Source organism: Muntiacus reevesi, chromosome 20 (assembly GCF_963930625.1).
Source record: "Muntiacus reevesi chromosome 20, mMunRee1.1, whole genome shotgun sequence".
Lineage (NCBI taxonomy): Eukaryota > Metazoa > Chordata > Mammalia > Artiodactyla > Cervidae > Muntiacus > Muntiacus reevesi.
The window spans coordinates 19993421-20020993 of NC_089268.1; the positions used below are offsets into that span (position 1 = coordinate 19993421).

General features: G+C 36.9%; 1 protein-coding gene across 3 annotated transcripts in view; it reads right to left on the reverse strand.

Moving 5' to 3' along the window:
- SUPT3H (SPT3 homolog, SAGA and STAGA complex component) overlaps positions 1-27573 on the reverse strand; it is a 376606-nt gene that overhangs the window by 67054 nt on the left and 281979 nt on the right. For all 3 annotated transcript variants that reach the window (XM_065912305.1, XM_065912304.1, XM_065912306.1), the window contains 4 exons: positions 24519-24631; positions 23627-23734; positions 19896-20063; positions 9879-9989 (listed from right to left, as the gene is read on the reverse strand). In XM_065912305.1, the coding sequence (XP_065768377.1) occupies positions 9879-9989; positions 19896-20063; positions 23627-23734; positions 24519-24631 (500 nt within the window). The remainder of the gene's footprint in view (positions 1-9878; positions 9990-19895; positions 20064-23626; positions 23735-24518; positions 24632-27573) is intronic.

The window sequence follows — 27573 nt, forward strand, 5'->3', positions numbered from 1 at the left end:
TCCCCTCCTCTCTCTTCTGTTTTCTCCTCTTCTCCACACCCCCTCTCTTTTCGTTAAACACCAAAAGCTTGCTTCAGGGAGGAATGCTTGTCAACTACAACTTATTTACTTATTAGGCTCTTAACCTAATTAGTCCAGCATATGGGAATGGGGGTTTCAGGTTAGATCAGGAATGCAGAATTAAATCAGGGCCAGAAAAATAGTCCTTAACTTCTCTCCTGGAAACTATAAAATCTGCACAAGTGTTTGAATTGGAATTGACAGGGACCTGCAGGTCAGGGCTGTGAACTTCTGAAGCCAGAGAGGCAACTCAGCTACTCCTTCCCTGGTCTTCCAGCAGGGGCACATTGCCCAACTGTCACCTTGAATGCACCTGGGCAAATTCAGAACCTGACCGTGGGCTCTGCCCTCATGACCTCTGCCAACTCATCAGCCAAAATACTTCCAGATCTGGAGAGCTTGCTCCATGCCTTGGGTATACGCCCAGAACTGCAAACACACTCCAGTCAGGTGGGAGAGCCTCTCCAGGTGCCAGGGCAAGAATTAACATCTGACTGACATATGGGCTATGAATTTTCTCTTCTCACAGCTTGGGGTCATGCAGAGGCGGTGTGTGGGAGTGGAATATTTGATCTATGCATACACAGCCTGGGGGATTTGGTTTAAATCAAATCATAATTAAAACACCAGTCAGGAAAACAAGGCATAATTATTTTTTTCCTGCATTTTTTCCCCTACCTTGCATACAGTCTTAAATATATGTTGGGCACAATAAGACCCAGGTATCAGTTTCATTTTTGGAAGGTGTAAATTTTCCACTAAAAACAATCCACTTATTATGTTGTAGGAATTAACTCTGCAACGACATCAGTAAATTAAGTGACAGTTCAGTGATTGTATTTGGGTGACTAAAGTATGTAACCCTATTTAAGAAATCATCAAAAAGTAAATCATCTCCACTTCAACAGGCTCTCATCATGGTTGTCTGGAGGGAATTTTTGCCACACTATCAATAAAACAGCACATGAATGTTTTACTTAAACCAAACGCGCTATGACTGTTAGATGTTTCTGGCAATGGTTAATAAAGAATCTATCCCAATAAAACTAACGTGTTTTTCTCTAATATTCATCTACTTTAGATATAAAATATTAACTGAAAAATTTAAATGGTATTTTTGCTAGGTGAACCTTGGCAATTTAATATACCGAGTTTATGTCTAACTCAATGTTTACAATCTTATTTATAGACTTAAAAGGAAAATTTCTTGCCATTTTTAGGCCATACTTTTTAAGCTCAGAAATGTCTCAGCTTAGTTTAGTTCCTCCCAACTAATATTTTTGCTGCTTTCATGAATTTATGAGTTGAAAGAATCCTGTGAATTTTTAAAAGAAAAAATAATTTCCTGTCGGGAGTCACTCAAAATATTTTTCTATTCTCTCTCCATTCTCTCAGAAGATCGAAAAAACCTAGGAACTACAATAACACATTCAAATCTCAAGATGTGGTCCTTTTAGAAAATTCTGCTCAAAAAGTTTCTCCTAGTTGTCAATTACTGCTCCTTCCTTGCACTCATGTTCAAATTCTTCCTCTCTTCTCCACCATACAGACTGCCTTTTACAATGAATAGAGATAAGTTAACTTCTTAAACTACTTCAAATCCACGATCCCCACTAGAGAACACTGATGGTCTCTTTTTCAAATTATTTCCCTGAAAATTCTAAGATTCTCTGCAGGATTTCTAGGGGCCTCTTAGATGTTTGATGTCAATGCCCATTTACAATTTTTTGTGCTACTCAAAATAAAGGTTCAGTCATCTTGTGTTTCATATTTGAACTTCTTGTAAATGTTTTGCTGTTTAGGAAGTTATGGCTTGGAATTCTGGCCTTTCAGGTTTTTGTTTGTTTTGATATTTAAAGCAGTCCAAATAAAAACTCTATGTAAAACTGTGCAAGTCAGTATGTCACCTTTGGGTGTATACAGCCCATGCTGAACTAAGTGTGAGGTTGTTACTGCTGATATTAAGGCAGAAAAAAAACAAAATGTTCCTGTTTACTGAAGAGACAAACCAGCTGTTAATAACACCAGAATATTTCAAAATGGCACTGGGTAACTCTTTGTAGACAAATTCATGGGCTGTCCCAATGTAAGGTGTTACTGCAGAAAGCTCAGATGACATAAGATCTCTTGTCCCTTCTCCCTGAATTCTGTCTGATGATTAAGAAACATTAAGTAAATTTATAACATGATTATGCCAACTCTACTTAGCAATATAGAATAAGACGCTGTGCTTACAACAGCAGAAAAAGTGTCGGTAATGAATTCACCAAATCTGGCTTCAACAAGCAAAGCCAAACAAATCCGACCCTGAAACTTTGAATCCCTGGAGAAGGGAAAGATGACCCACTTCAGTATTCTGGCCTAGAGAATTCCATGGATTGCACAGTCCATGGGGTCGCAAAGAGTCAGACACAACTGAGTGACTTTCATTTTCACTTTCAATAGCTTATAAAGTTTTAAGACACCTTAAAAATATTTCCAGAAAACCATGAAGAGTTATGCTTGAATAAGAAATCCATATATTGATTCCCTTTAAACATAATCAGTTTTAAAATGTCAGCACTTATTAGATACTGTTAGTGAAACCGTTTTTGAGCAAAAATTTCTTAGTATTTCTCTTTTGAGGCAAGACTATTACAGGTTTGTGTTGACCATTATTAAAACTGTTATATTTGTGAACTGAAATTCCTTAATGCTTAATGTAAATAAAATAAAATGTGGAAATAAAGTAGATAACTGTGATGAATATAATGTTACAACATAACTTTGATTTTGAAACATCTTCTCTATTCCTATTGAATGAGATTTTCAGGGTGGATCTTCTACATATAACAATCAGATTTCTGGAATATTTGATAGAGAAACCCTTCTCTTATGGAGCATCTTTCAATTCCTCTTGGAACACTTGTCTTCTATGCAATGTAGTTTAGGAAATGCTATTTCACATTTTCATAATAAGACCACTTAAATAGTTAAGAATAGAGGCCAATCTGCAAAGAGGGAGTTAATGAGGAATATTAGTGAGGATTCATTGAAGCCTGTGGTCCCTGTGAGTCACAGAGTATTTCTATTTAGCTCTTGTCCATGATATAAGTTTAAGCTGGCTACCTGATTTTTCTCTAACTATCAATTTTCGTACCTATAAAGTGGGGAAAACAATACTCATCTTGTTGTGTTGTAAGAATAACACAACGCAAATGAAAAGTTCCTATACAAATATTGTATGTTATTAATCAACTAATACTTTTCTGATTCTAATGACTATCTCTCAAGAAGTCTTCTAGTATTTTTACTACTACATTTCAAACATTCTCTCCCTAAGTAATCCTCAAGTGAATACTGTGTTAATTGAATCATTAGATTTCTAATATTCAACTGCTTATGACCTAAAGAAACCATTACTTCACATAATTTGACATAATAAATCTTGTAATTAACATTTCTGCCTCACCTTATTTTAAAATTAAAAACTAAATTAAAAATTTTACCCCTTTTCTAAACAATGCTCAATTTTAGGTTATTCTTATATGATAAATATGTTTGTGTGTGCTCAGATGCTATCACATCCAACTCTTTGTGATCCCATGGACTATAGCTCTCCAGGCTCCTCTGTCCATGGAATTTTCCAGGCAAGAAGACTGGAGTGGGTTGCCATTTCCTCCTCCAGGGGATCTTCCCGACTCAGGGATCGCACCTGAGTCTCCTGTGGCTCCTGCATTGGCAGGCAGATTCTTTATTCACCACTAGTGCCACCTGGGAAGCCCCATATGATAATAAATATGCCACACATCAATATTTTTTTCTGAGAACCAGTGGCCCATACCTATGAAAAGGTACTTGGCTCCAACCTAAATGACAGATTTAGTACTTCCAAAAAATATACTGAGAAAATTTTACTTCCAGTTAAAAAATATTCTTAAAAAATATTTATGAATTCATCCACAATTTCTACTTGGTATTTACATTTACAAATTAATATTTTATAACATTTTATTTTCCAGGTTGAATACATAAGATGCAGACAAATTTTATGTGCTCAAGACATAAGAATTATTCACGAATGTGAAATTCTAGATCAAAATAGTCAAAGCAATCTGCTAGGCCACTTCTGTTTTTAGAAGTTTAACATGAGGAATTCTTAAAGGAAATTTCTTATTTTTGACTCTTATTTGTCTATTGTGAATATTTCTGAAGAACCAATGATATGAGAGCATCTCCAGCATCCCTAATAGACATAACACATCAAAGTAAATGGCCACAAGGGAAGAGTAGTCAGCTGAGAGTCGAGAGGCTGGATTCCAGAGCCAGCCGGGTCACTCACTCACAAGGTGCCACTGGGTTCAAGGCAAAGCTTCTCTGAGACTGAATTAAATGACTTTCTCACGTCTTTGTTGCTGTTCAGTCACTAAGTCATCTCTGACTCTTTTGCGACTCCATGGACTATAGCCCGCCAGGCTCCTCTGTCCATGGGATTTCTCAGGCAAGAACACTGGAGCGGGTTTGCCAATTACTTCTCCAGAGGATCTTCCCAATCCAGGGATTGAATCCCCATCTCCTGCATTGGCCGCAGGTTCTCTACCACTGAGCCACCTGGGGCCCTTCTCAAGTCTTAGCCAGTTTTAAAATGCTCAGCCAGATGGCTCACAATTTAAGACAGCCGAGTGGGTTTTGAAGCCGCTCACTTCCAGGGACACACTTAGGTACCATTCAGATAAATGACCAGGCTTAAATGAGAAATTTTAGTTTTACTATTCTGCTTCAATGGAGAGCCACCTGGTAACGTGTAAGTTCAGGAGGGTGAGATGGTTTTCCTCTGTGAATGTCATTCAGGAGAAACTAATATATTTAGGCATTACACATGGGATTATGTCATCCCCTTGGTGTACATAGTTTGCTTTCTCTGGCTTTCAAAATTACAGACCCAGTTTTCTGTCAGCCATTTCCAGCACTTCTCACCGAGAAGTGGGGCTGCGCTTCAGAGGCGGTAACCAAGGGCACCACCCACTGCTTGTACACAGCCAGGATCTAGAGAAAACACATGTCTGACCATCCTTTTCATGACAGATAACACAGTCCACTGAGTTATTCTCTGTGGGTATTTTCTTCAAGAGAAAAAACAAAATGCTCTAATTGTAAAATTCATTCACAAAATTTTAAAATGCTTTCTCTTCCTTTGACCTGAACAAGAATATTCTAAGAATTTTTTTTTCTTTTTTAAAACCATTACCAAAAGCATTTGAATCTTTAGGCTGCAAGGAAATACTCTTGTTACACAATTAAATTCAATTAAAACAATTAAGTAGCAATTAATTGTCTGATAGAAAAACTCATTTAAAGCTTTTGCTATACTGTTTTTTTTAAGGCCCTAAAAGTTTCTTAATATAAGTTTTATTTTATCCTTTACTTTTCTATATTTTAATTTTCTAACATGCTAGCATTATTTTCATAACTGGTAAACTGAGGAAATTTTAAAAAATGAGAAAAAAGAGACTAGTAATAATTTATGCTTAAAAATTATACCAACTTTGATATATACATCAGCCTCTGAAAACCTTTTTTCAATAACTTACGCAAATATATAAATTCATAGAAACTGAATTTGATGAAGCTTTATAAATCTGAGGTTGTGCCATTTGTTCCGTAGATTTCTGTTTCACAGGAGCTAGTAAGCAAAACCTAACGAGCAAGCAAAAATCAAGTGGAAACCATGGACACACAGTTGCTGAGACCTTATTTTTGAATATGGCAGTGGTGGTAAAAAAAAAAAATCCATTAATGTTCTTCAACCACAATTAACTCAAAAAGTGAAAATGAACATTAATTTATTCTCAGGAACAATAATCTTTAAGTAGCTCTTACATCTTAATGGTGTAAACTATAAGTCTGTAAAGAAGTCACATTATAATTCAAATTTTAGTTTCTTCTACGATCACAAAGTGAGGCATCTGTGTCTGTGTATCTGTGTGTTTGGTGGCGGGGGAAATGGTTTCTACTTTACTCAATTTGTAGTTTACCTGATACTTTTTAGAAAATATACTGCAGCTACTACTGCTACTTCCACTATTATTACTTCCACTATTATTAATACAATACATTGAGAGCTCATTGCTTGTCAAGTTCACAGTACTCCTTAGATTCCATCACAAAGTATGTTCTATTATTACGCCCATTTTATAGATGAGGTAACTGAGTCATAGAGAGGTTAAGGAACTCCCTTAAGGCTACTTTGCTAGTAGGTGGAGACTTGGGATCTTAATCTTGGCCATTTGGCTCTAGAGTCAATCACCATGCAATATAACTTCACATAATGCCAACTACAATGAGTAAAAGGATAAGATGACAAACATCAAAATGTCTCAGGATACCCCAGTTTGCTAAGTACTGTAATGACTACAAATCGCAGGCTCTGAAGTGATTTTCAGAATTATTTAGGAAAAATCAATAATAAAAGGTAAGCTAGTCCTTTTAAATGTTCTTTAGCATTTAAGATAGATATAGAGAAGATAAGTCACCACCACAGAAGATCAGGAATACATACAGCCATGGTAAAAGTTGCGGGGAAAAATAAAAATCTAACTTAAATTAACCTCAGCTTAATCTCAGTTAATCTTTTAACTTCTAGGTACGATACTCTCTTCTGATCTTCTGCAAAGGGTTGAGAATAAATGAAAACACTGAAAAGAAAGAAGTCACCGAGTAAAACCAACATGCCAAAGGCAATATAGTTGTAACTGGCTGAGTGGGGACTGGAGGTTTATAGGTGTCTCCACAGCCCTGGTATGAATGGCAGGAAACTGCTGTCTCTGTCACTCTGTCCCCTCCCTCTCCAATGCAGCAGCTACCCAGTGCAAAACACTGTTCGTACTCCTTTCTACCCTCCACCTTACACGGCTTTAATCACCCCTCTTCTGCCATTTCAACTAATTATTCCCAAGGGGAAGAATTCACTTTCAATTCTTCATATAATGAACTGCATTCCTGAAATCTATCATGGTGTAAATTTGTACAAAATCATTTCACAAGTCATACAGTAGAAGACAGAATGATGCCACATCAAAAGGAAAATTTTTTTGGCTTACTGGTTGACGTTGGAATTCAGTTTCCAAGTAACCTACTGGTTGTCATTTTAATTCTCCAAATTTGTCTCATAGTTTTAGCTAATTCCTAAAACTAATTCCTAAAGTCAAGTTATGGGTACTCTAAATGAGATATCTCATTTATATACACATTAGACAAGCACTTTATGTTCAGAATGACATGTTGCAAAGACAGAATCTCTATGTTTCATAAATATAAACTAGCTGTTCATGGCGATTTTAGTTTACAAAGGAAATTTCATACTGGAGGTAAGTTAGTTCAGCCTTTCTGCATAATTTAGGTCCAGTCTAAGGTTGCTAGAGACACAGCCCACATGTCTCCTCTCCTTTTAGGAGTCACAGCCCAAAGCCCAGGAAGCAAAGTGTCCCTAGTGCAGCATCAAATATCATCTCAGGGAGTGGGCATCAGGGAACTCAGCATCAGCATCCTCCCAGCATCAGAAGCATCTCCTCTTAACAGTTGCAGGGACGAGGGAACCAGGACCGGTGTTCACACTGTTAGCATATGTAGTCTGCAAATCTATTCTACTTTAAAGAGAATTGTAATACATAATACTGCCTGATCCTACTACTCATGCTAGACAATGGAGTGGGCATATACAGCCTTGTAGGCTGGGCAAATTCTTATAGTTCCAGGTAATGGAGTAGACCATTCAAGATCTGTGGTGTGAAGAAAACTCAGTGTCCACCTGTGGTGGCCTTCTTTCCCATCTGCTGTTGATGCTGTTCATCTCCTCTGGCAGTGGTTAAGTGGGCCTTCAAGATCATGGCTCCTTTGTTCTGTTTTCCAGATCTATTTACACTAAGCATTTTTAAATTGCATTATTAGTTTAAAAAACCATATTGGTTATATGTTTATTAGACAAAAATCAGCTTAAACTATATCTGAGTGTGTGTGTGTGTGTGTGTGTGTGTGTGTGTGTATTCTGAATATTTCAATACATTTCCTGCCATATACTACAATCTTGGATTATAAAAGCAACAATACATGACTATCAGATTAGACATGGAGGAATGAATATATATGTATACACAGACACACAGATACACAGTGTCATCAGCCAAGATGGTTCTCAAGTGATCTGACCAGTGTTTTTAAAAACAAAAAACGTGAAGAATTAAGGACCTTACCACCACCACCACTTCCGTTTGAAGAAACATCACAGACCTTATGATTAGGAGATTTCCCCTTATGGTAGATACATTTTCCTTTATGTAATTTTACCCATTACTTTTAGTAACCATTTTAGGTTATTTCTCAAAACCCCTGTCTCTCTTTGCTACCCTTTAATTAGTTCTAGATTATTATCAACTCTGCCTTTTTCTTCTCTCTCTATTCCATTGCCTCAGACTATTAGTCATTATTTGGCTCTTATCTATGGATCTGAAAATTTTAATCCTTTGTTATAAATTGGTTCTTTCAATTTCAGTTGGTTTTTAAATTCTTTCAATCAACTCATATTTCTCTAAATCTCATCTCCCTTTTGGCTAATCACTTAAAATAGTCTCACTTGTCATGTAGGGAAAAAACAAGAGATACAGACTTCGTTCTTTCAATTGTAATAACCTAAAAGCACTCATTCAAAAGGATATACTGCTTAACCAGTAACATGATTAATATAAATATGATAAATCATATATATGACCAATTTAATACATTAACCAGAAGTGAAAATAATTGTCACCATTATAGAAAGCTTCTAGAGACAAAGAAACTCTGCCACATTCTTGCGGTCATATTGATAATGCATATGATTAACAATAACCAAAGAAAACAAAGAAGGCTAAGAAAGCATACTCTTTAACTGAAACATAAGAAAAAAGATGATGAGATAATTTAGAAGAAATTACGACTTCTATCAACAGGTAATAGCAAAATCCACTCAGGAAAAAACATATATGTTATGTACATACATATGTATAATGTTACACATACATATTCTGCTTTAGTATGTTAAAGCAGATGTGAATACAAAAAAATGAAACAAATGGTTAATTCTACTGTGCTTTAGTCATAAATCAAACCTAACTTTCTGAGAATCAAACCAATCCCTTATAAACAGAGAAGGACTTGGAGAAAGTTATATTAACATGAATAAAGATTTTTCTTAAAAGGGCCACAAGATGAGCATTTAATTAACACACATACACACACTCTTTCTTTAGGCTGTTGAAATATAAAGTCTTTAATTCTCCATTAAAAAAAAAAAACAAACCTTGATTATAAGCTTTAAAACCATTTGAAGATGTGGAAGACTGTCTGCCTTTCAGCCTACTTCAAAGCCAGTAGAGAAATCATTTCTTCTTCTTCCAACTCAAAGTATGTTTAGGAGCAGAACATCTGATAGAAGTGGTATTGCCAATCTAACCAATTTTAAAATATAAAGTGCTTCTAGCAATATTTGGATACATATAATTTGACAAAAAAAGTTTTATAAACCTAAGCTTTGAAAAATAGAAAATATAAGCCCCAAGGAAAAAAAAAGCATAATTTGTAATTGAAAGAAAATAATATTTTGTAGAGAAAAAAACTGTTCTTCCAAAAAGAGACAAAAATGACTAACTCTTATTTCCCAAGAGAATTATGCCACTTTTATACAACAAAATTACAGCCACCACAAATTGCTTTCAACAATTCCATTGCTGCTTCATTTGACCACTTGAAAATCAAAATTCTTTCAGATTATAAATATAACTTTTTATAACTCTGTTATTACGTACTGTGAATGGGGAAAGGGGGCCAATCTTGTGGCCATAGCGTCGGACGGCCTCTCTGATGTGGCTGGGCTGGATGGCATCGCTGTGAGCCTCAACACCACAGGCCGCAGTGCTCTGCGACAGAAAAACACATAAATTGTTACTAAATCAAAAACACACAACACAACTACAGTGTATAAAATATGAAAATAAACTTTTATAAAATGGATGGTTTTTCCCTTAGGATGCACATCAGTGCTGCCATATACTACATCTAACAAAAAAAAATTCCATTAGCAAATCAAAGATGACTTTTACATGACCCCTTCCAAGCAGACCAACCAAATGCAATTTTTATGCCCCCAATATTTCACCCAGGCCTGCATGTCAAGGTACAGGACAACAGAGCCAGTTGTGAGCGGTTGAAAAGTGTCATGTGAGCTTGCTGAAAGAACTACAGGAAGCTATTTTTTTAAAAAAACATTTAAACATTTATTACTATAAATGTTTCTTGGGAGCTTGTTGGATGTATTTCTGAAATAACCTGAGGGTCATCAATTTTAAAATAAAAAATCTAAAATTGCTATATATTTATTTATAATACAGGGGATGGTCATAGAAGATCATTTCAACTTGGTTCCTAGTTTTCTAAGTGTCCTTTGTGTAAAAACAAAATAAAACAGAAACTATTACTTTAATCTGCCTCATCCGTAAAAGACAGGTTTGAAAGTACAAAAAGACACAAGAATGAAAAAGATTATTTGCAATAAGAGTATGGATCTCAACTCAAGAAATGTATGTAACATGATTTTTAAAAAATGAAATAGTATTATATGTTTGTGATTTAGTTGTAGGCTTTGGCTTCTCAAATACCTTGGTCTAGATCCCAGCCATCTCAGTTACCAGTTCTGTCAAGTCATGTAAGATACCTGTATTTTAGTTTCCTTATCTGTAAACAGAGTGATAATTTTAACTGCTCTATAGGGTTGCTGTGAAAATTAAATGAGTTAATATGTTTAAACCTCTTAGAACAATGCCTGACATATGTTAGCTATCAACAGCAGTAGGTTATTATTTAAATTAAAAACAGCACATCCATGTTCTTGAAATGATAAGCTAATTTACTTAAAAGTGCAGTAGGTACCAGATGCCAAGTCATCAACATTAAAGAATCAATAGAAAGAAATAGTAGCCCATGTATTACTATCATTCTCATTGTAGAGGTACCATTCTTAGAATTCCTTATAGAGGTATATCTAGCATGACCTCTATTGAGAGTAATCTGGCAAATCTTATCAAAATGAAAACCATTTGATCCAACAATTTCATGATTTCTAAGGATTTATCCTGCAGATGTATATTATACAGGCAAAATATAATATAGATAGCTAGATAGATGGTCACTGCTGCACTATCTGAATTAATGAAGCAAATGTTCATCAAGGAGAGACCCATAAGATCAATTATGATATTCATTCAGTGCAGCAGAAACCACAGCAACCACCATAATGAAGGAGGCAGCTCCATACAGATTCCTATGGAGCTATCTATAAGACACACTGTTTGAGAAAATGCCAGGTGTACAACTGGATAACCATGCTATCAGCTATTTTTTTTTTAAAGGCTGAACAGTATATGCTCATTTAAGCATAGGTGATATCTGCAAAGACACCCCCAAAATTAGTAACAGTGCAGAATTTCTTTCTCTAGGAGTACAGATGGGTGTCTGGAGCATACAGGTTAGAGGAAATATTTTTCACTGCATATCCTTCTGTGCCCTTAAAATATATTTCTTGTGCCCTTTGCATGTTTTTTTTTTATTATGAACTAGTAAAGTAATTAAAACATTCCGACAAAGAGCATCTGCTAATTATTCAAGCTGAACCTGAAATAAGACTAAAATATAAAACGAGAGCTTGATTATTTTTTATTATTTTTAACAAGATTTGAAATAAGTCAAATAGGAATATCCTCTAGAGTATCTTTCTCAATTTCATTCCAACAATACCCTAAATAACGTAACTGCTGTGCCCACAATAACAAGGATTAAATTATCTTAACCCCTCACTTTGGCACTCATATAAAAGTGCACACATAGTTTGTCTTTAAAAAGAAAAAATGCTTTCTTGATTCTTATCCCAAGTACTTTGTTTCAGTTGGAGTGTATTAGAATAAATGCAATTATCAAGTACCTGGTGAGGCTAAAGACTCTTTTGTGAGTTGGGCTGGCCAAAAAGTCTGATCAGGATCTTATAGACAAGCCAGAATGGACATTTGGGCCAACCCCATACAAAATGGGGTCATTAAGAGGGCAATATCCTGCAGACTAAGGGGGTAACGGGTTCTTCCAGAGCTTTCCTCTGTGAAGCTTTCTCCCTGAAAAGTGGATTTATTTCTTTGCTACATGGCCATTGAAGAGGGTACTCTTCCTTTACTTTCCCAAATAAGTTCGATTTTGGTATAGAATTTGTTGGTCAAAATCTCTCAGAACTTCTGGCATGGTGATCCAACTGACTTCAGAATACTGAAGAAGGAAGTGTATATTAGAAACCACTGTGGCCACTATTTGTAAGATGGCAGCAAGTAAGCCATCCTGTTTGAATCACGTTATCATTGCTAAAAAGATGAGGTTACCTTATATAAAATTAAGAATATTCAATTTTGTGAAAAATGTCATTAAAATTTCTATTTTGCCAGTTTCTGGTTTATCTGCTACAATTAAGCCACTGCAAACACCAGCATAAGTTACCACATGCACTTCTTCACCCTCCTGATTTGCCCATTGAGTTCTTTGCAAGGAAATCTTTAAAACTCAAATGTTGTGTCTGCAGGATTGTTTTCACCTCAAAAAATACCTTCGCATTTCTGTAAACATCCCTTTCCTCACCAAAGTACTAGTAATCTGTTTAAGTTCAAAATTCATATCAAGTTTAGAATTTTTACTTCAGCAGTGACTTCATAAATTTTGTAACAGTCTTCAAAACTGTTACAGAAGGATTAGCATTAAATTTATGTATTTACTACACTAATAAAAATATTATGTTATAAATATATATGAAGACTGTTAGATTTATATACCAATTTAGCTTTCTCATTCTGCTTGAGCCCACATCTTGGAAAATTCTTTAAATTTTCAAAAATGAAACCCACATGTTTGACAAAATACTGAGTGTTGTTGTCTATAGTGTATTTGTAAGAATTTCTGTGGGGACTAAACTCCTAATTTCCTAAAGTCAAGAACAAGGTGCTTGGTAAAGTTCTTCTTCATGTGTCAGGTACCCTTTCCCCGGCTGTATTCATATTCCATTCTTGGATTCTTCCATTTCGTTTTTAGTTATGTCTTTTTATTCAGAAGCTGCTGCTCAACACTGGAAGCTGAAGTATCACACGGAGTTCTCCATATTTCCTGAATCTGAGCATTGTCCCTCTTCTGTCCTTGCTGGCTTGAACTGAATAAAATTCTTCAACAGTTTCAACTCTCAACTGAGGTACAAGAAGTTACACTGAAAATTCTGTTGTCCCAGGATTTCTTATCTGACTCTTTTCTTCCCAACATAAAAGCTGTTGGGAAGAAACAACTTTTTTTTAAAATCCTTTGTCAGCTTTCCCCTTGCCAGGTAATCTAATATTTAAGAAGGACCTGGAATCTCAGATAACTGTCTCTTATTCTTTTCAGGACTACATCTTCTGCTAAATTTGATACATTAGACTCTACAGAGGTGTAACAAAGGAGTAGTAATATGTATCTCCGGTCAGAGCAAGTGAAGGGTAGTAGGGTTAATACCGACTTCTGTCCCTCACTGACCACATGGATTGATGTATGATCAGAGTGGGCAGGCAAGTGCCTTTTTTCTCCTCACTCTTGTACACAGAGCTCTCTCAGTTCTTTGAGTTTAGAGAGGATTTCCCTTCAGATGAAGTTGGACCACTCCTTGGTCAAAGGCTATAGTATAATACAGTTAAAAACAGTTAATTTTCTCATTCCAAAATTTAACTGAAATGTTGTGTAATCTGTCATTCTATGTAAGTAGGAAGTGATTTTTTTTTAAACTAAAGAAATTAACTAGAAAAGGTATTTGAAAAGAAGACAACAAAGAATCACCAAATTCAAAGATTCATATATTATAAAATTTGGAAAAAACACAAGATATTATCTATTCTAAACTTTCCTAACTCCCCACATTATAGGTGATAGAGAGAAGATAAGGGACACTCCCAAGATTAAAATGACAGTATTAAGATATGATTATATATCAAGTTCCTTGGCTTTTAGTACTATCACAGCTGAGGTTTTCAGTGAGTAAAAAAATCAAAATATAGCTAGAGCTTGAATATGAAGTAGGAAATGGTAACCCACTACAGTATTCTTGCCTGGAGAATTCCATGGACAGAGAAGCCTAGTGGGCTATAGTCCATGGGGTTGCAAAGAGTTGGATCAGTTCAGTTCAGTTCAGTCGCTAGGTGTGTCAATTCTTTGCAACCCCATAAATTGCAGCATGCCAGGCCTCCCTGTCCATCACCAACTCCCAGAGCTTACTCAAATTCATGTCCATCGAGTCAGTGATGGCATCCAGCCATCTCATCCTCTGTCGTCCCCTTCTCCTCTTGCCCCCAGTCCCTCCCAGCATCAGGGTCTTTTCCAATCAGTCAACTCTTCGGATGAGGTGGCCAAAGTACTGGAGTTGCAGCTTCAGCATCAGTCCTTCCAATGAACACCCAAGAATGATCTCCTTTAGGATGGACTGGCTGGATCTCCTTGCAGTCCAAGAGACTCTCAAGAGTCTTCTCCAACACCACAGTTCAAAAGCATCAATTCTTCAGCGCTCAGCTTTCTTCACAGTCCAACTCTCACATCCGTATATGACCACTAGAAAAACCATAGCCTTGACTAGATGGACTTTTGTTGGCAAAGTAATGTCTCTGCTTTTTAACATGCTATCTAGGTTGGTCATAACTTTCCTTCTAAGGAGTAAGCACCTTTTAATTTCATGGCTGCAGTCACCATCTGCAGTGATTTTGGAGCCCTCCAAAATAAAGTCTGACACTGTTTCCACTGTTTCCCATCTATTTCCCATGAAGTGATGGGACCAGATACCATGATCTTAGTTTTCTGAATGTTGAGCTTTAAGCCAACTTTTTCACTCTCCTCTTTCACTTTCATCAAGGGGCTTTTGAGTTCCTCTTCACTTTCTGACATAAGGGTGCTGTCATCTGCATATCTGAGGTTATTGATATTTCTCCCGGCAATCTTGATTCCAGCTTGTGCTTCATCCAGCCCAGCATTTCTCATGATGTACTCTGCATATAAGTTAAATAAGCAGGGTGACAATATACAGCCTTGACATACTCCTTTTCCTATTTGGAACCAATCTGTTGTTCCATGTCCAGCTCTAACCACTGCTTCCTGACCTGCATACAGATTTCTCAAGAGGCAGGTCAGGTGGTCTGGTATTCCCATCTCTTTCAGAATTTTCCACAGTTTATTGTGATTCTCACAGTTAAAGGCTTTGGCATAGTCAATAAAGCAGAAATAGATGTTTTTCTGGAACTCTCTTGCTTTTTCGATGATCCAGCGGATGTTGGCAATTTGATCTCTGGTTCCTCTGCCTTTTCTAAAACCAGCTTGAACATCTGGAAGTTCACGGTTCACGAATTGCTAAAGCCTGGCTTGGAGAATTTTGAGCATTACTTTACTAGCGTGTGAGATGAGTGCAATTGTGAGGTAGTTTGAGCATTCTTTGGCATTGCCTTTCTTTGGGATTGGAATGAAAACTGACCCTTTCCAGTCAAGTGGCCACTGCTGAGTTTTCCAAATTTGCTGACATATTGAGTGCAGCACTTTCACTGCATCATCTTTCAGGATTTGAAATAGCTCAACTGGAATTACATCACATCCACTAGCTTTGTTCGTAGTGATGCTTCCTAAGGCCCACTTGACTTCGCATTCCAGGATGTCTGGCTCTAGGTGAGTGATCACACCATCATGATTATCTGGGTTGTGAAGATCTATTTTGTACAGTTCTTCTGTGTATTCTTGCCACCTCTTCTTAATATCTTCTGCTTCTGTTAGGTCCATACCATTTCTGTCCTTTATTGAACCCATCTTTGCACGAAATATTCCCTTGGTATCTCGAATTTTCTTGAAGAGATCTCTATTCTTTCCCATTCTGTTGTTTTCCTCTAATTCTTTGCATTGATTGTGAGGAAGGCTTTCTTATCCCTCCTTGCTATTCTTTGGAACTCAGCATTCAGATGGGAATATATTTCCTTTTCTCCTTTGCTTTTCGCTTCTCTTCTTTTCACAGCTATTTGTAAGACCTCCTCAGACAGCCATTTTGCGTTTTTGCATTTCTTTTCCATGGGGATGGTACAACCGAGCAACTAACACTTTCACTTTCTTGAATGTAGAAGATGTGGATAAGTAAATTTAAAAAAAAATTATTTTACATATGCATAATTACCAGGTTAATTATAAATTTCTACATAGTTTATAAAGCAAATCCACTGAAGAGGTCCTTAAGTAATATTTTACTACTCTAGTTTTAGTTACTGAATGAGCCAGATAGCACTATAGCCGAAATTCTTTAGAACTACTTTCAATACAGAAGTTCCTTATAGTTCAGAGTTTCCCATAATAAATAAGCACTGAGACCTGTCATTCTGAAAATAAAAGGGGGAATCCAGATATGAGGATGAAATTTAAATCTGCTTACCATCAATTATAAGATTATATCTTGCCACAGTTCCACTACTAGTAGTGGCAAATAGTTTCTATTGTGCCAACCAACTTGTAGAGAAAAGTATGCATTTTGGACAAATTATAAAAAACAAGTACCTGAAAGCAACAGAGTGATCTAACCCGGACAAAAACTGAAAGGGCGAGTACTACATACAGGAGAAGGGAATGGCTATGGGTTGGTTTTCTGTTTAAGCCTAAGGGTAGGCCCTACTCAGTATAGGGTTAGGGGACCTTAGAGGCATGAAGAACTATAGATTAAAGTTCAGGGCAACCACAGTAGGTATAAAGAGAAAAAGAAAATCCCCAGATAGAATCAAAGAAAGGAAGACAAATATTATGTGTATAAATTTTACCCAAATCTTTGACAAATTTCTAAGCTATTCCTTTGTGGGACTGAATCCAAGAAACCAAGGTAAAACTAAATAAAGCAAGAGAGCGTCTAGCTGCTGAAGAGGAGTTTGAGTTTGGAGTTTATAGAGTTCCATCTAGAAGAGTAAACAGTCTGCTTAACATACATATGAACACACCACCAACACCAACTCTTCTCATAGGAATATTACAGAACCTGAAATCCCTACAATATATTACTCACAATTTCCAGGGTATAATTTAAAATTACTAGAAGAAAGTGTGACTTATACTCAATGGAGTTCAAAACAATTCATCTAGAAGAGTAAACAGTCTGCTTAACATACATATGAACACACTACCAACACCAACTCTTCTCATAGGAATATTATAGAACCTGAAATCCCTACAATATATTACTCACAATTTCCAGGGTAAAATTTAAAATTACTAGAAGAAAGTGTGACTTATACTCAATGGAGTTCAAAACAATCCAGATATTTAATTTATCATACAATAATTTTAAAACAGCTATTATGAAATAAAAGAAGTTGTAATAAATAGTAAAAAATAACAATAAACTATAAAACAAAATCAAAAAGAAATTATAAAACTGTAAAACAAAATATCAGACATTAATGGATGAGTGTTAAGATTGAACTGAAAGTAGATAGAGTTTGGAACATAAGGGAAGATCAACAGAAGTTATTCAACCTGAAGAACAGAGAGAAAAGATTGAAAAGGAAATTAAACAGAGCTTCAGGTACACGTTGAACAATATCAAAGTAACTGACGAAAATATACCTGGAATCTCAGAAGGGGAGAAGAGAGAACACGAGGCAGGCAAAATATCTTAAGAAATAATTGCTGATAATTCCCCCCTCAATTTAAAAGTATTCAATTTTCAAGAGGCTCAGAGAATTCTAAACAGAAAAAATGCAAAAGAAAACCATATCTATGGATATCATGGTCAAACTGCTAAAAATCAAAAATAAAGATATGATTTTGAAAACATCCAGAGAAAAATAGCACATTATAAACACACAAAAAAAGCTACAAAATCTTCTGACATGTGATTAAAAACAGTGGATGCCAATATTTTCTCCCATTCTGTGGGCTGTCTTTTCATTTTGTTCATGGTTTGCTTTGCTGTGCAAAAGCTTTTATGTTTAAGTGGGTCCCATTTGTTTATTTTTACTTTCGTTACCCTATGAGGTAGATCAAAATAGATCTTGCTTATATCAGACAGTGTTCTACCTAGTATTTCCCCCTAAGAATTTTATATATCTGGTCTTACATTTAGGTCTCTAATTCATTTTGAGTTTTGTGTATAGCGTTAGAGAGCGTTCTAATTTCATGCTTTTACACGGAGTTATCCAGTTTTCCCAACATTGCTTATTGAAGAGACTGTCTTTTCTCCATTTTATTATATAGTTTTGCCTCCTTTGTCATAGATTAGTTAAGTATAGGCACGTGGGTTTATCCCTGGGCTTTCTATCTTGTTCCAGTGATCTATATTTCTGTTTTGGGGCCAGTACCATACTGTTGTGATTACTGCAGCTTTGGATAAAATGATATAATCATTTGGGGAAAAGTTCTTGTAGTTTCTTTAAAAACTGAACACATAGCTACTCTATGATCCAGTAATTTCATTTCTAGCTAGCAATTTCATTTACCTACGAAAAATGAAAGCATTTGTCCATAAAGATTTGTACAATAATGCTTGTAACAGGTTTATTCATAATATCTCCAAAACTCGAAATAGCCTAACTAACGAAATGAAAATGAGTAAACTGATATATAAGCAATTCACTCATCAATAAAGAAGAATAAATTACATTTGTACTTAAAAACATAAGCTCTAAAAATACCCTGAGTGAAAGAAATTTCACACAAGAGAGTATACATATTATATTCTCTTTGTATGATGCTCCAGAAGAGAGAAAACTAAAAAGTCAGAACAGTGTTTGCTTTTCTGGGGATGGTGATGGGATTGCCTGGAAGAGGTGTGAAAGAATTTTCTAAACTGATCGTAATGTTCTTTTTCTATCTTGAGTGGGTATCAGAAAACAATGAATTTATATATCTGTCAAAATTCAGCAAATGGTATACTTAAGAATTGAGTGGTACACTGTATATAAACTTTACCATTTAAAAAAAGGTATAATGTATATATTATAAATTTCTTTATAATATATACATTATATATAATGTATACGTTATACAAAATTATGTGTTTTGGCATGAATTATACTGATGCCTGCAGCTTACCTTTTAATGTATCAAAAAAAAAAAGAACTAGTGGATGGACAAAAGAATAATCATATGTACATATAGTAAATGTATGAAGTATGGTAAAATTTTAATTGCAGAATCAGATGATAGATATATGGTATTCACTCTACAATTCTTTTAACTTTTTTGTATGCTTGAAAATTTTTATAATAAAATATTAGAAAACATTAATATCTTGCTGTAAATTGGCTGCTTCTAAAAATCTAATTAATGAGAAAAACAGAACACATTTTCCACACCTGTGAACTCAGTAATATCTCCCTGTACTGTGCTGCGCTTAGCCACTCAATCACGTCCGTCTCTGTGACCCCGTGGACTGTAGCCTGCCAGGCTCCTCTGTCCATGGGGATTCTCTAGGCAATAATGGAGTGGATTGCCATGCCCTCCTCCAGGGATCCTCCTGACCCAGGGATCAAACCCAGGTCACCCACGTTGCAGGTGGATTCTTTACCATCTGAGCCATCAGGGAAGCTCCAGAATACTGGAGTGGGTAGTCTATCCCTTCTCTAGGGGATCTTCTCAATCTAGTAATTGAACCAGGATCTCCTACATTGCAGGCTGATTCTTTACCAGCTGAGCTACCAGGGAAGCCCCAAGATCTCTCTTCTTTGCACCAAAAAGAAAAAAGAAAGAAAAAGAAACAGAAAAATATCATTAACCTTTTTTCTTTTCCTCTGTTTGGTCTTAGCTGAGTCTTGTCCAGCACTCCCATTCCCTAGGGATCCCGATGCGGCCTTCCCCGAGTGCTGTGAGCCCGCGGACGGAGCTGTTGGTGTGGGAGGAGGTGTGTTCTCAGGAGAGTCTGGATAGGGCTTCATGCAAGACCCCTGTTCAAAGAGATGTGGCTCTGAAATCAGGCAACCAGAACTTCTACTAACATTTTATTTAGTTAGCTCATGAATTCAATAATATTTGAAAGTTACAAATATAAAAACCCAATTTATTATTATCCAGTCCACAGAAACGATGCCATCATCTTGCCCCTAAGGATCTAAATATATTAATTTTTAATCTGTGTGATCATTCAGATAAAAATTAGGATTCCTCAGATACAGCTTCCAAAATTTCTGCTGATTCAGCCAGATACATATATTTTTACTGAGAAGTTTTGTCAGTATTTCAAAAGTACTCAAAAGGAAGTTCTAAACTTTCCAAACAGGATGCCTTTCAGACATTCTCTGTATCATAGTGACCAGCCTTCGTTTCAAGGTGAAGTAACTCAAACTCAGCGCTTTAGGGTCACTGTAGATTTATCTCTAGCTCTTCCAACACCTCGTTTCTTCCTTCCTTCAGAATATCCCTCATATCTACCCGCTTTCTTTGACTACGCCTGCAAGTCTGTTCTCTCTCCCTTGTTGGAGGTCCTTCAAATGTTTGAAGACTGTCTATCTCACAGCCTCTTCTCTTCTACAGGTCAAACACCTAAGTTCCTTCTACCACTTACTATGAGACATTCTTTCAGGGTCTTCCTCCCACCCCTACTATTCTCCTTTAGATAGACTCCACTTTGTCAATGTCCATCCTCTAGGATGGTGCCTAGACACTGAAACAAAACAAAAAATACTGTGATGTTTCCTTTTCAGTACCATCACAATATTTATTATTTATCATTATAAGAAACTTATAGGCAAATAAGTCTTTTTCATATATGGTATTATAAATCTATATTTTCCCGATCCTATCAACTGTAATAACCATGGTATCTACTGACCTACAGTTCTTTGTATGTATTTTTAAAATTATGCCAAACTTTGTAAAACATTTTGCTGAAATTCAGATACTGTTTTTAAGAGTATTTCTTTGATCTGCTTGCCTAGAAACATCAAACAAGAAGGAATAAAGCTAATGTGGCATGAGTTGCTCTTAGGAAAAACAAGGTAATTCCTAGAGATCATTACTGCCAGAATATAAACCATATGTTTGAAAAAAAATCTGGAAAATTAACTCAAATTAATATTAACCTTGATAATCTGAGAACCTTAAGCTTAACTAGCTCAGTTCTTTATACGGTTAGTGTTTGAGAATTGACAATTATTAAAATAGAATGCATGTGATTAATTCCATGCTTTGTGTTTCCAATCCAATTGACTGTACATAGCACCTCCATTTGGATCTTCTTAAAATACCCTTTTGAACTCATCACTTTTTAGCCAAGAAACTTTCAATTCTTCCTTCCCTAAGCATCTAAGGCCTTCATTTTCTTACTTTCCTTCTCAATGAGTCCTTGGCTTAAATATTTTAATCAGCTTTTCTCCCCCCCTGTACAACTGCACTTACACTGCCTCCAAAGCCTACAGTATTTTCCCCACTTTTACCATCTCATCAAAGTCTTATCTTTTCTTCAACACTCAACTTCCTTTCTGAAGTCTTCTTTCATTATAATTAGGGAGTTGCTTTTATCTCTGAACTTTCTGTCTACGACACTCATTCGGAAATCAGTACATAAAATCTTGAATTGTCTGTTTGTTCACTTACTGCTTTGTTTGTTCTGCAGAATGTTCCATCTCCCTGACTACAGATGATACTGGTCCCCAGAGCCTCCAGTGGTACCTAACCCGGTAAAGGCCCTAAAGCAATTGCGCTTGCTGGCCTGCAAAGCTGATAAACAGGATTCCTGGCCTAGAGTGGTCTTTTTTGTGTGCTGAGTCAGGTAATAAAGCGCAGAAAGACTTCCAGTCCCTCCGAATGTTCATTTTGACCACCAGTCACATTGGAGGAGGGGTGTCTGGCAGGCCAGAGAAATGCTGGAGGCTTGTATCAACATATTTAGCCAGGAAGCTTTCTGACACTCCTGCTCCCACCTCCCAGAGAGCCCAGGAAGTTCAACACATACAAGCCATCTTTCTTAACTGCTGGGTAGCTGGGAGCAGCAGCTGTGGTTGCTGAGCACTGCCCAGGGTAGCTTGGCCACCCTGGAGAATCAAGAAAGTTGGGGAGATATACAGTTTTCCTAGCCACGTAAGCAATCCCTCGAATGTTAAGGGAAAACTAGGCTTGTTATGTTCACTGTAAATTTCTTTAATTAGAAATGTTACAACAAATTTGTCTGATGTTAATGAAAAGCATACTTATACACATATTCATAAAGTGAACGTGTACCAAAGACAATTTAAAGGGTGTTCTTTGACATCATAATTTGGGTTTGTAACATAAAGAAAACAGATACTGTTTAATCAACTGGGTGTGCTTTAGGGACTTTTAAAGCATGTTCACTGATAATGATGTATAACTTTTTTCAAGAAAAAAAATGGATTTTTAATGGGCATAAACATTTTAATTCATACTTTAGTTCTAAGCCAATCTGGTTCCACAAGGGGCATAAAAAAGATGTCATACTTTTGGCTTGTAATAAGATACAAGCATATATCTTTATATATCTCATAAGTATCTTAGAGCAGAGACACTTAAATTTGGAGCCCAATGGGTTCACAGATCCTTTATATTCATGGAATGGTTTCAGAGAGTCTTTGAATGCCCTGACGTTGTATACAAAATGCACAAATGTATTTATGGAGAAAGGATTTATGGTTTTCTTCAGATTCTCAAGGGGACTTAGTAGCCATTTTTAGGTTATAGGTTTCACCTAACTTGATCTGAGGGTCACTTCACATTATACATGTAAATGTTAACCAAACCTCCTTGCTGCCCTCTTTATGGTCATTAGGTTGAATTATATGAAACTGATGTGTATATGTTAGTGTAAAAAATAAAAAAGTCAGATTATTTGCAAATTCATTAACTAGATGCTACATTTCTGGTTTTTAGGCACACGCTGTTTACAGCAATTATTTTTTATGCCAAAAATTACAGACACTTATTATACAAAGCCTTAAAGTTGGCAAGAAGACTTCACAGTCCCCATAGGTGGGGATCCCAGCAACAAAAACTGAATGTAGAAAGGATGTGATTTTTACATGATTGGATCAATCAAACCACAAAGGATGCACGGAGCCCTATTTCTTTAAATCATGTTGAGAGATGGATCCATAACTGGAAAGTCCAACTATCAACAATGCCAGGAATTATTATTACGTGAATAAAATAATCCTTTCATCTTAGAAGCAAAAATTACATACATAACTTTTCTCCATGTTATTTAGTTAACTAAGCCAAGTGTTCATCTCCCTTGGAAATGAGAGGTACTCTTTCACTGAAGGGCCAGGAATGCTAAATAAGGCTAAGCGAAGGTGATAAAATCACTGCATTAAGTGGAGTGTTAGGGCCTGAAACATAGTAGGTATTTGTTTCAATGTTGAATGTATTAAGATTCTGTGACTGAAGGCTATATATTCCTACATAATCTTTTTCTTAGAACTACTAATGTAAATACCAGACATGAGGGGAAAAAAAAATCCACAGACATGTCAAAGCCAGATTTTTAAATACTTACCTCAGCAGAGTTGTGGTATTGAATGAAGGTGGCAGAAATGGCATGGCTGAAGGGGTCTCCTGCCTTGGTCACCAGGTCCTGCCTCACAAGAAGAGCCAGATCCACTAACTAGAAGATCAGAGTAAGAAAGTCACAGAGCTGGAAATAATCACCAAGGTGACTAAAACGGTAAAACTACATACAAGCAATTATATCCCAAATGTTATTAGTAAGATAGTCTGCCCAAAAAAATCTGTATCGTGGACATAAATGTATGCTTTCATGGCTGGTAAGTGGACCTACCCATGAACATAAAGGATATATTCTGACCTCCTAGTAGAGTGGTTCTCAAAGTTTATAATCTCCAGGGAAACATTTTAAAATACAGATTTCTGGGTTCCAAGCTCTGAGAGTCAATAATAAATTCGGTAGGGCTGCTCTAGGACATAGCTGAGAAATTTACATTTCAGACAAGAACCAAGGGGAAGCTGATGCTTGCAGTCTGAGAACCAAGCTTTGAGAAACTACTGGAGGACAGTGATTCCAGACTCAGGTTTTGGTAAGCACTCAGTGAATTGTACATTTCTAGAGAGGTATTTTTCAAAGTTCAAAAATAACCTCTAAGCAAGAGAGATGTGTACTTGGAATTCAATGTTGAGGAAAACTATGCAAGGATGGTTTCTGGTTTGGCTAAAGTTGCAAGAAACAGTCACTTTTGCCTAAGACCCACTGGAGCTGAGGATGCAAAGAAACATTAATTGACCTAAATTTCAGCAAATACTGAGATTATCATAGAAGAGAACTCGTGGCTGTTAGTCCTGGTAGAGCAGCAGGCGGAAGAAGAATTGATCATGGACAGGAATAAGGGGAAAGCAGCTACATACAGCTTGATACAATAGATTCAAGCTCTTACCTGTGCCACCGTTTCATACGCTAAATATGCTAAAATTTCCATAGCAACAACATTGGGCTTTATCTCCATACTACCGCAGTCCAACCAGTCTCGAAATTTGGACCCTTTTTTGGCTAGTCATTAAAAAAAAAAAGTAGAGAATATTTAGTTTTTAAAGTGTTTTAATACTGCATATTACCATCACAAAGTGAAAAATATATCTATTGAAACAATGTGCATAAAATGAAATTTTTTTGAAATCTTATTAGTGTCTAGATATATTCTAGTCCCAAGAATGCCTTTGCACATTTTGTCTTTCATATTTCTGCTGCCTAAAAGTACGCTAAACCACTGAATGCTCAGTACTTCTTACAGTGTGTTAGAATAGGTTATCACTGACCATAGATTCTGTTCTAACAAGAGTCAGAAGAATCACTTGCTTGATGTAACTTTATTCTTATGGAAAGAAAATCCTGCAAGAAAAAACCTGTGAAGAAAAAAGGAACACACAGAAATGTATTTTTACTACCTTTCAAAATAGGTCTTTTTCTTGAGTAGGCTCAAAGTTGTGAATTTAGAATTAAACGGAACAAATTGATATCTGGCCTGATCTAAGTCTGTGGTTACATTTTCCTGATGAAAACCGTGTCCAAATTCTTAAGCGTGATTCTCAAAACCACCCAGAGTGATTCCAAGCTGCCTTTATATTATTCCCTAATTAAAATGTCACCTGGGCTTGAGTTAACCCTCTTTGTATTGACCCCTGCATGGGATACTCTTCTATCATTTGGCTTCATTCATATGAATCCTGCCCAGGGCAACAGACACACGTTCCCCATTCCAATCATTTACTGAACACTTATCAGAGATCCTTCTGTGTCTGCTCGGGATTTCACAAGCCACATTACAAGTTTTGTGGGTCGACACCACACATCTCGTCTCTCTGCATACCTAACAGTACAGAAAACACAAGGAATCTTCTGTTGGGTATCTTGAAACCGCCTCAGGGCTAAGCAGTTTAATGTGACACAGGGCCTTCATTAGATATTACTAACTTAACTAGTAATCTAGAGGAAAAGATTGACAGTGACGATTTTATCACATCTATAACGTAATCATCTTTAAAAAATCCACTGGTTATTCTTTTGATTAATCTGGTCCCACAAGTCTGTGAAACACTTAATGGTAACTCCAAGCATGCTGTTTTGATCCTGATAGATACAGTCCTCCTGGATTCCACATACAGAGAGTTTTCTGTGAAATAAATCACAGGAGACATTAAGTTCTGCTATTGAAGCATGTATCCAAAGCTGTCAGCTGTGGCCGAGTTACGGTGATCCCCCTTAAAGCTATCTCCCTAAAGGAACCAATCTTCCCAGGGCTCTCTGACATGTAACACTCCCTCTAACTAGGAAGCTGCAATAGCTCACGAACACTTGGTTCACATCTGTGGAATACTTCTGAAGTTAACAGGCAGCAATTTGGCAAGATCAATAAAATGTACCTTATTCATTTCTCCCTTTGACAGACAGTAACATGGAAACTGGTTGGGGCATAGACTTGTATTACTGTGGTATTGAATGGTTTGCCTTAGAAATGAACAGAGATCATTCTTTCCTTTTTGAGACTGCATCCAAGTACTGCATTTCAGACTCTTTTGTTGACTATGATGGCTACTCCACTTCTTCTAAGGGATTCTTGCCCACAGTAGTAGATATAATGGTCATTTGAGTTAAATTCACCCTTTCCAGTCCATTTTAGCACGTGGATTCCTAAAATGTCAATGTCCACTCTTGCCATCTCCTGTTTGACCACTTCCAATCTGCCTTGATTCATGGACCTAACATTCCAGGTTCCTGTGCAGTATTGCTCTTTATAGCATCAGACTTTGCTTCTGTCACCAGTCACATCCACAGCTGGGTGTTGTTTTGCTTTGGCTCCATCTCTTCATTCTTTCTGGAGTTATTTCTCCACTGATCTCCAGGAGCATACTGGGCACCTACCGACCTGGGGAATTTATCTTTCGGGGTCCTATCTTTTTGCCTTTTCATACTGTTCATAGCATTCTCAAGGCAAGAATACTGAAGTGGCTTGCCAGTCCCTTCTCCAGTGGACCACATTTTGTCAGAACTCTCCACCATGACCCGTCTGTTTTGGGTGGCCTTACACACATGGCTCAAAGTTTCACTGAGTTAGATAAGGCTGTGGTCCATGTGGTTAGATTGGTTAGTTTTCTGTGATTGCGGTTTTCAGTCTGTCTGCCCTCTGATGGATGATGGTGAAGGAAAAGACCCTGATGCTGGGAAAGAATGAAGGTGGGAGGAGAAGGGGATGACAGAGGATGGGATGGTTGAATGGCATCACTGACTCAATGGACATGAGTTTGAGTAAACTCCGGGAGTTGGTGATGGACAGGGAGGCCTGGCGTGCTACAGTCCATGGGGTCTCAAAGAGTCAGATATGACTGAGTGACTGAACTGAACTAAACAGGGAAACAGGTATTTCATGACTTTGCTCTAAACACTTGATTTTAAACATGAGGGAAAGGAGAGCTCTTGGTCAGATCTGCCCACCTACACAACAGAATGGGCAGCTTCCTCGTTAGCTCTTCTGCACTGAGAAGGCAGAGGTGAGGACCCTGGGTGTGTTGTGGTATCCTAGCACCCAGAATAGTGCCTGGCATTAGTGCACTCACCATAAATATTTCTAGAAGAAATGAGTGAGTGAATGAATGAAAGAACAAATGATAGATAGTTCTTTAATAAAAGGACAGGATCCAAACTTCTCCATACATCAGAAAAGATGCACAGACGTCCCATAAGACTACTTGGGGGTTCAGTCACTAAGTTGTATCTGACTCTTGCAACCCCATGGACTATATAGCGCACCAGGCTCCTCTGTCCATGGGGTTTTCCAGGCAAGACTGCTGGGGTGGGGTGCCATTTCCTTCTCCAAAACCACTTGAGTTACTCCTATTCCTGCAACAGGTGAAGATTCTTAGATAATTCTGTCCCTGACACGTGGGAAGGACTGTTTCAGAGATGGATCCTTCCAGGGTAAAAGTGGGTCCAACACA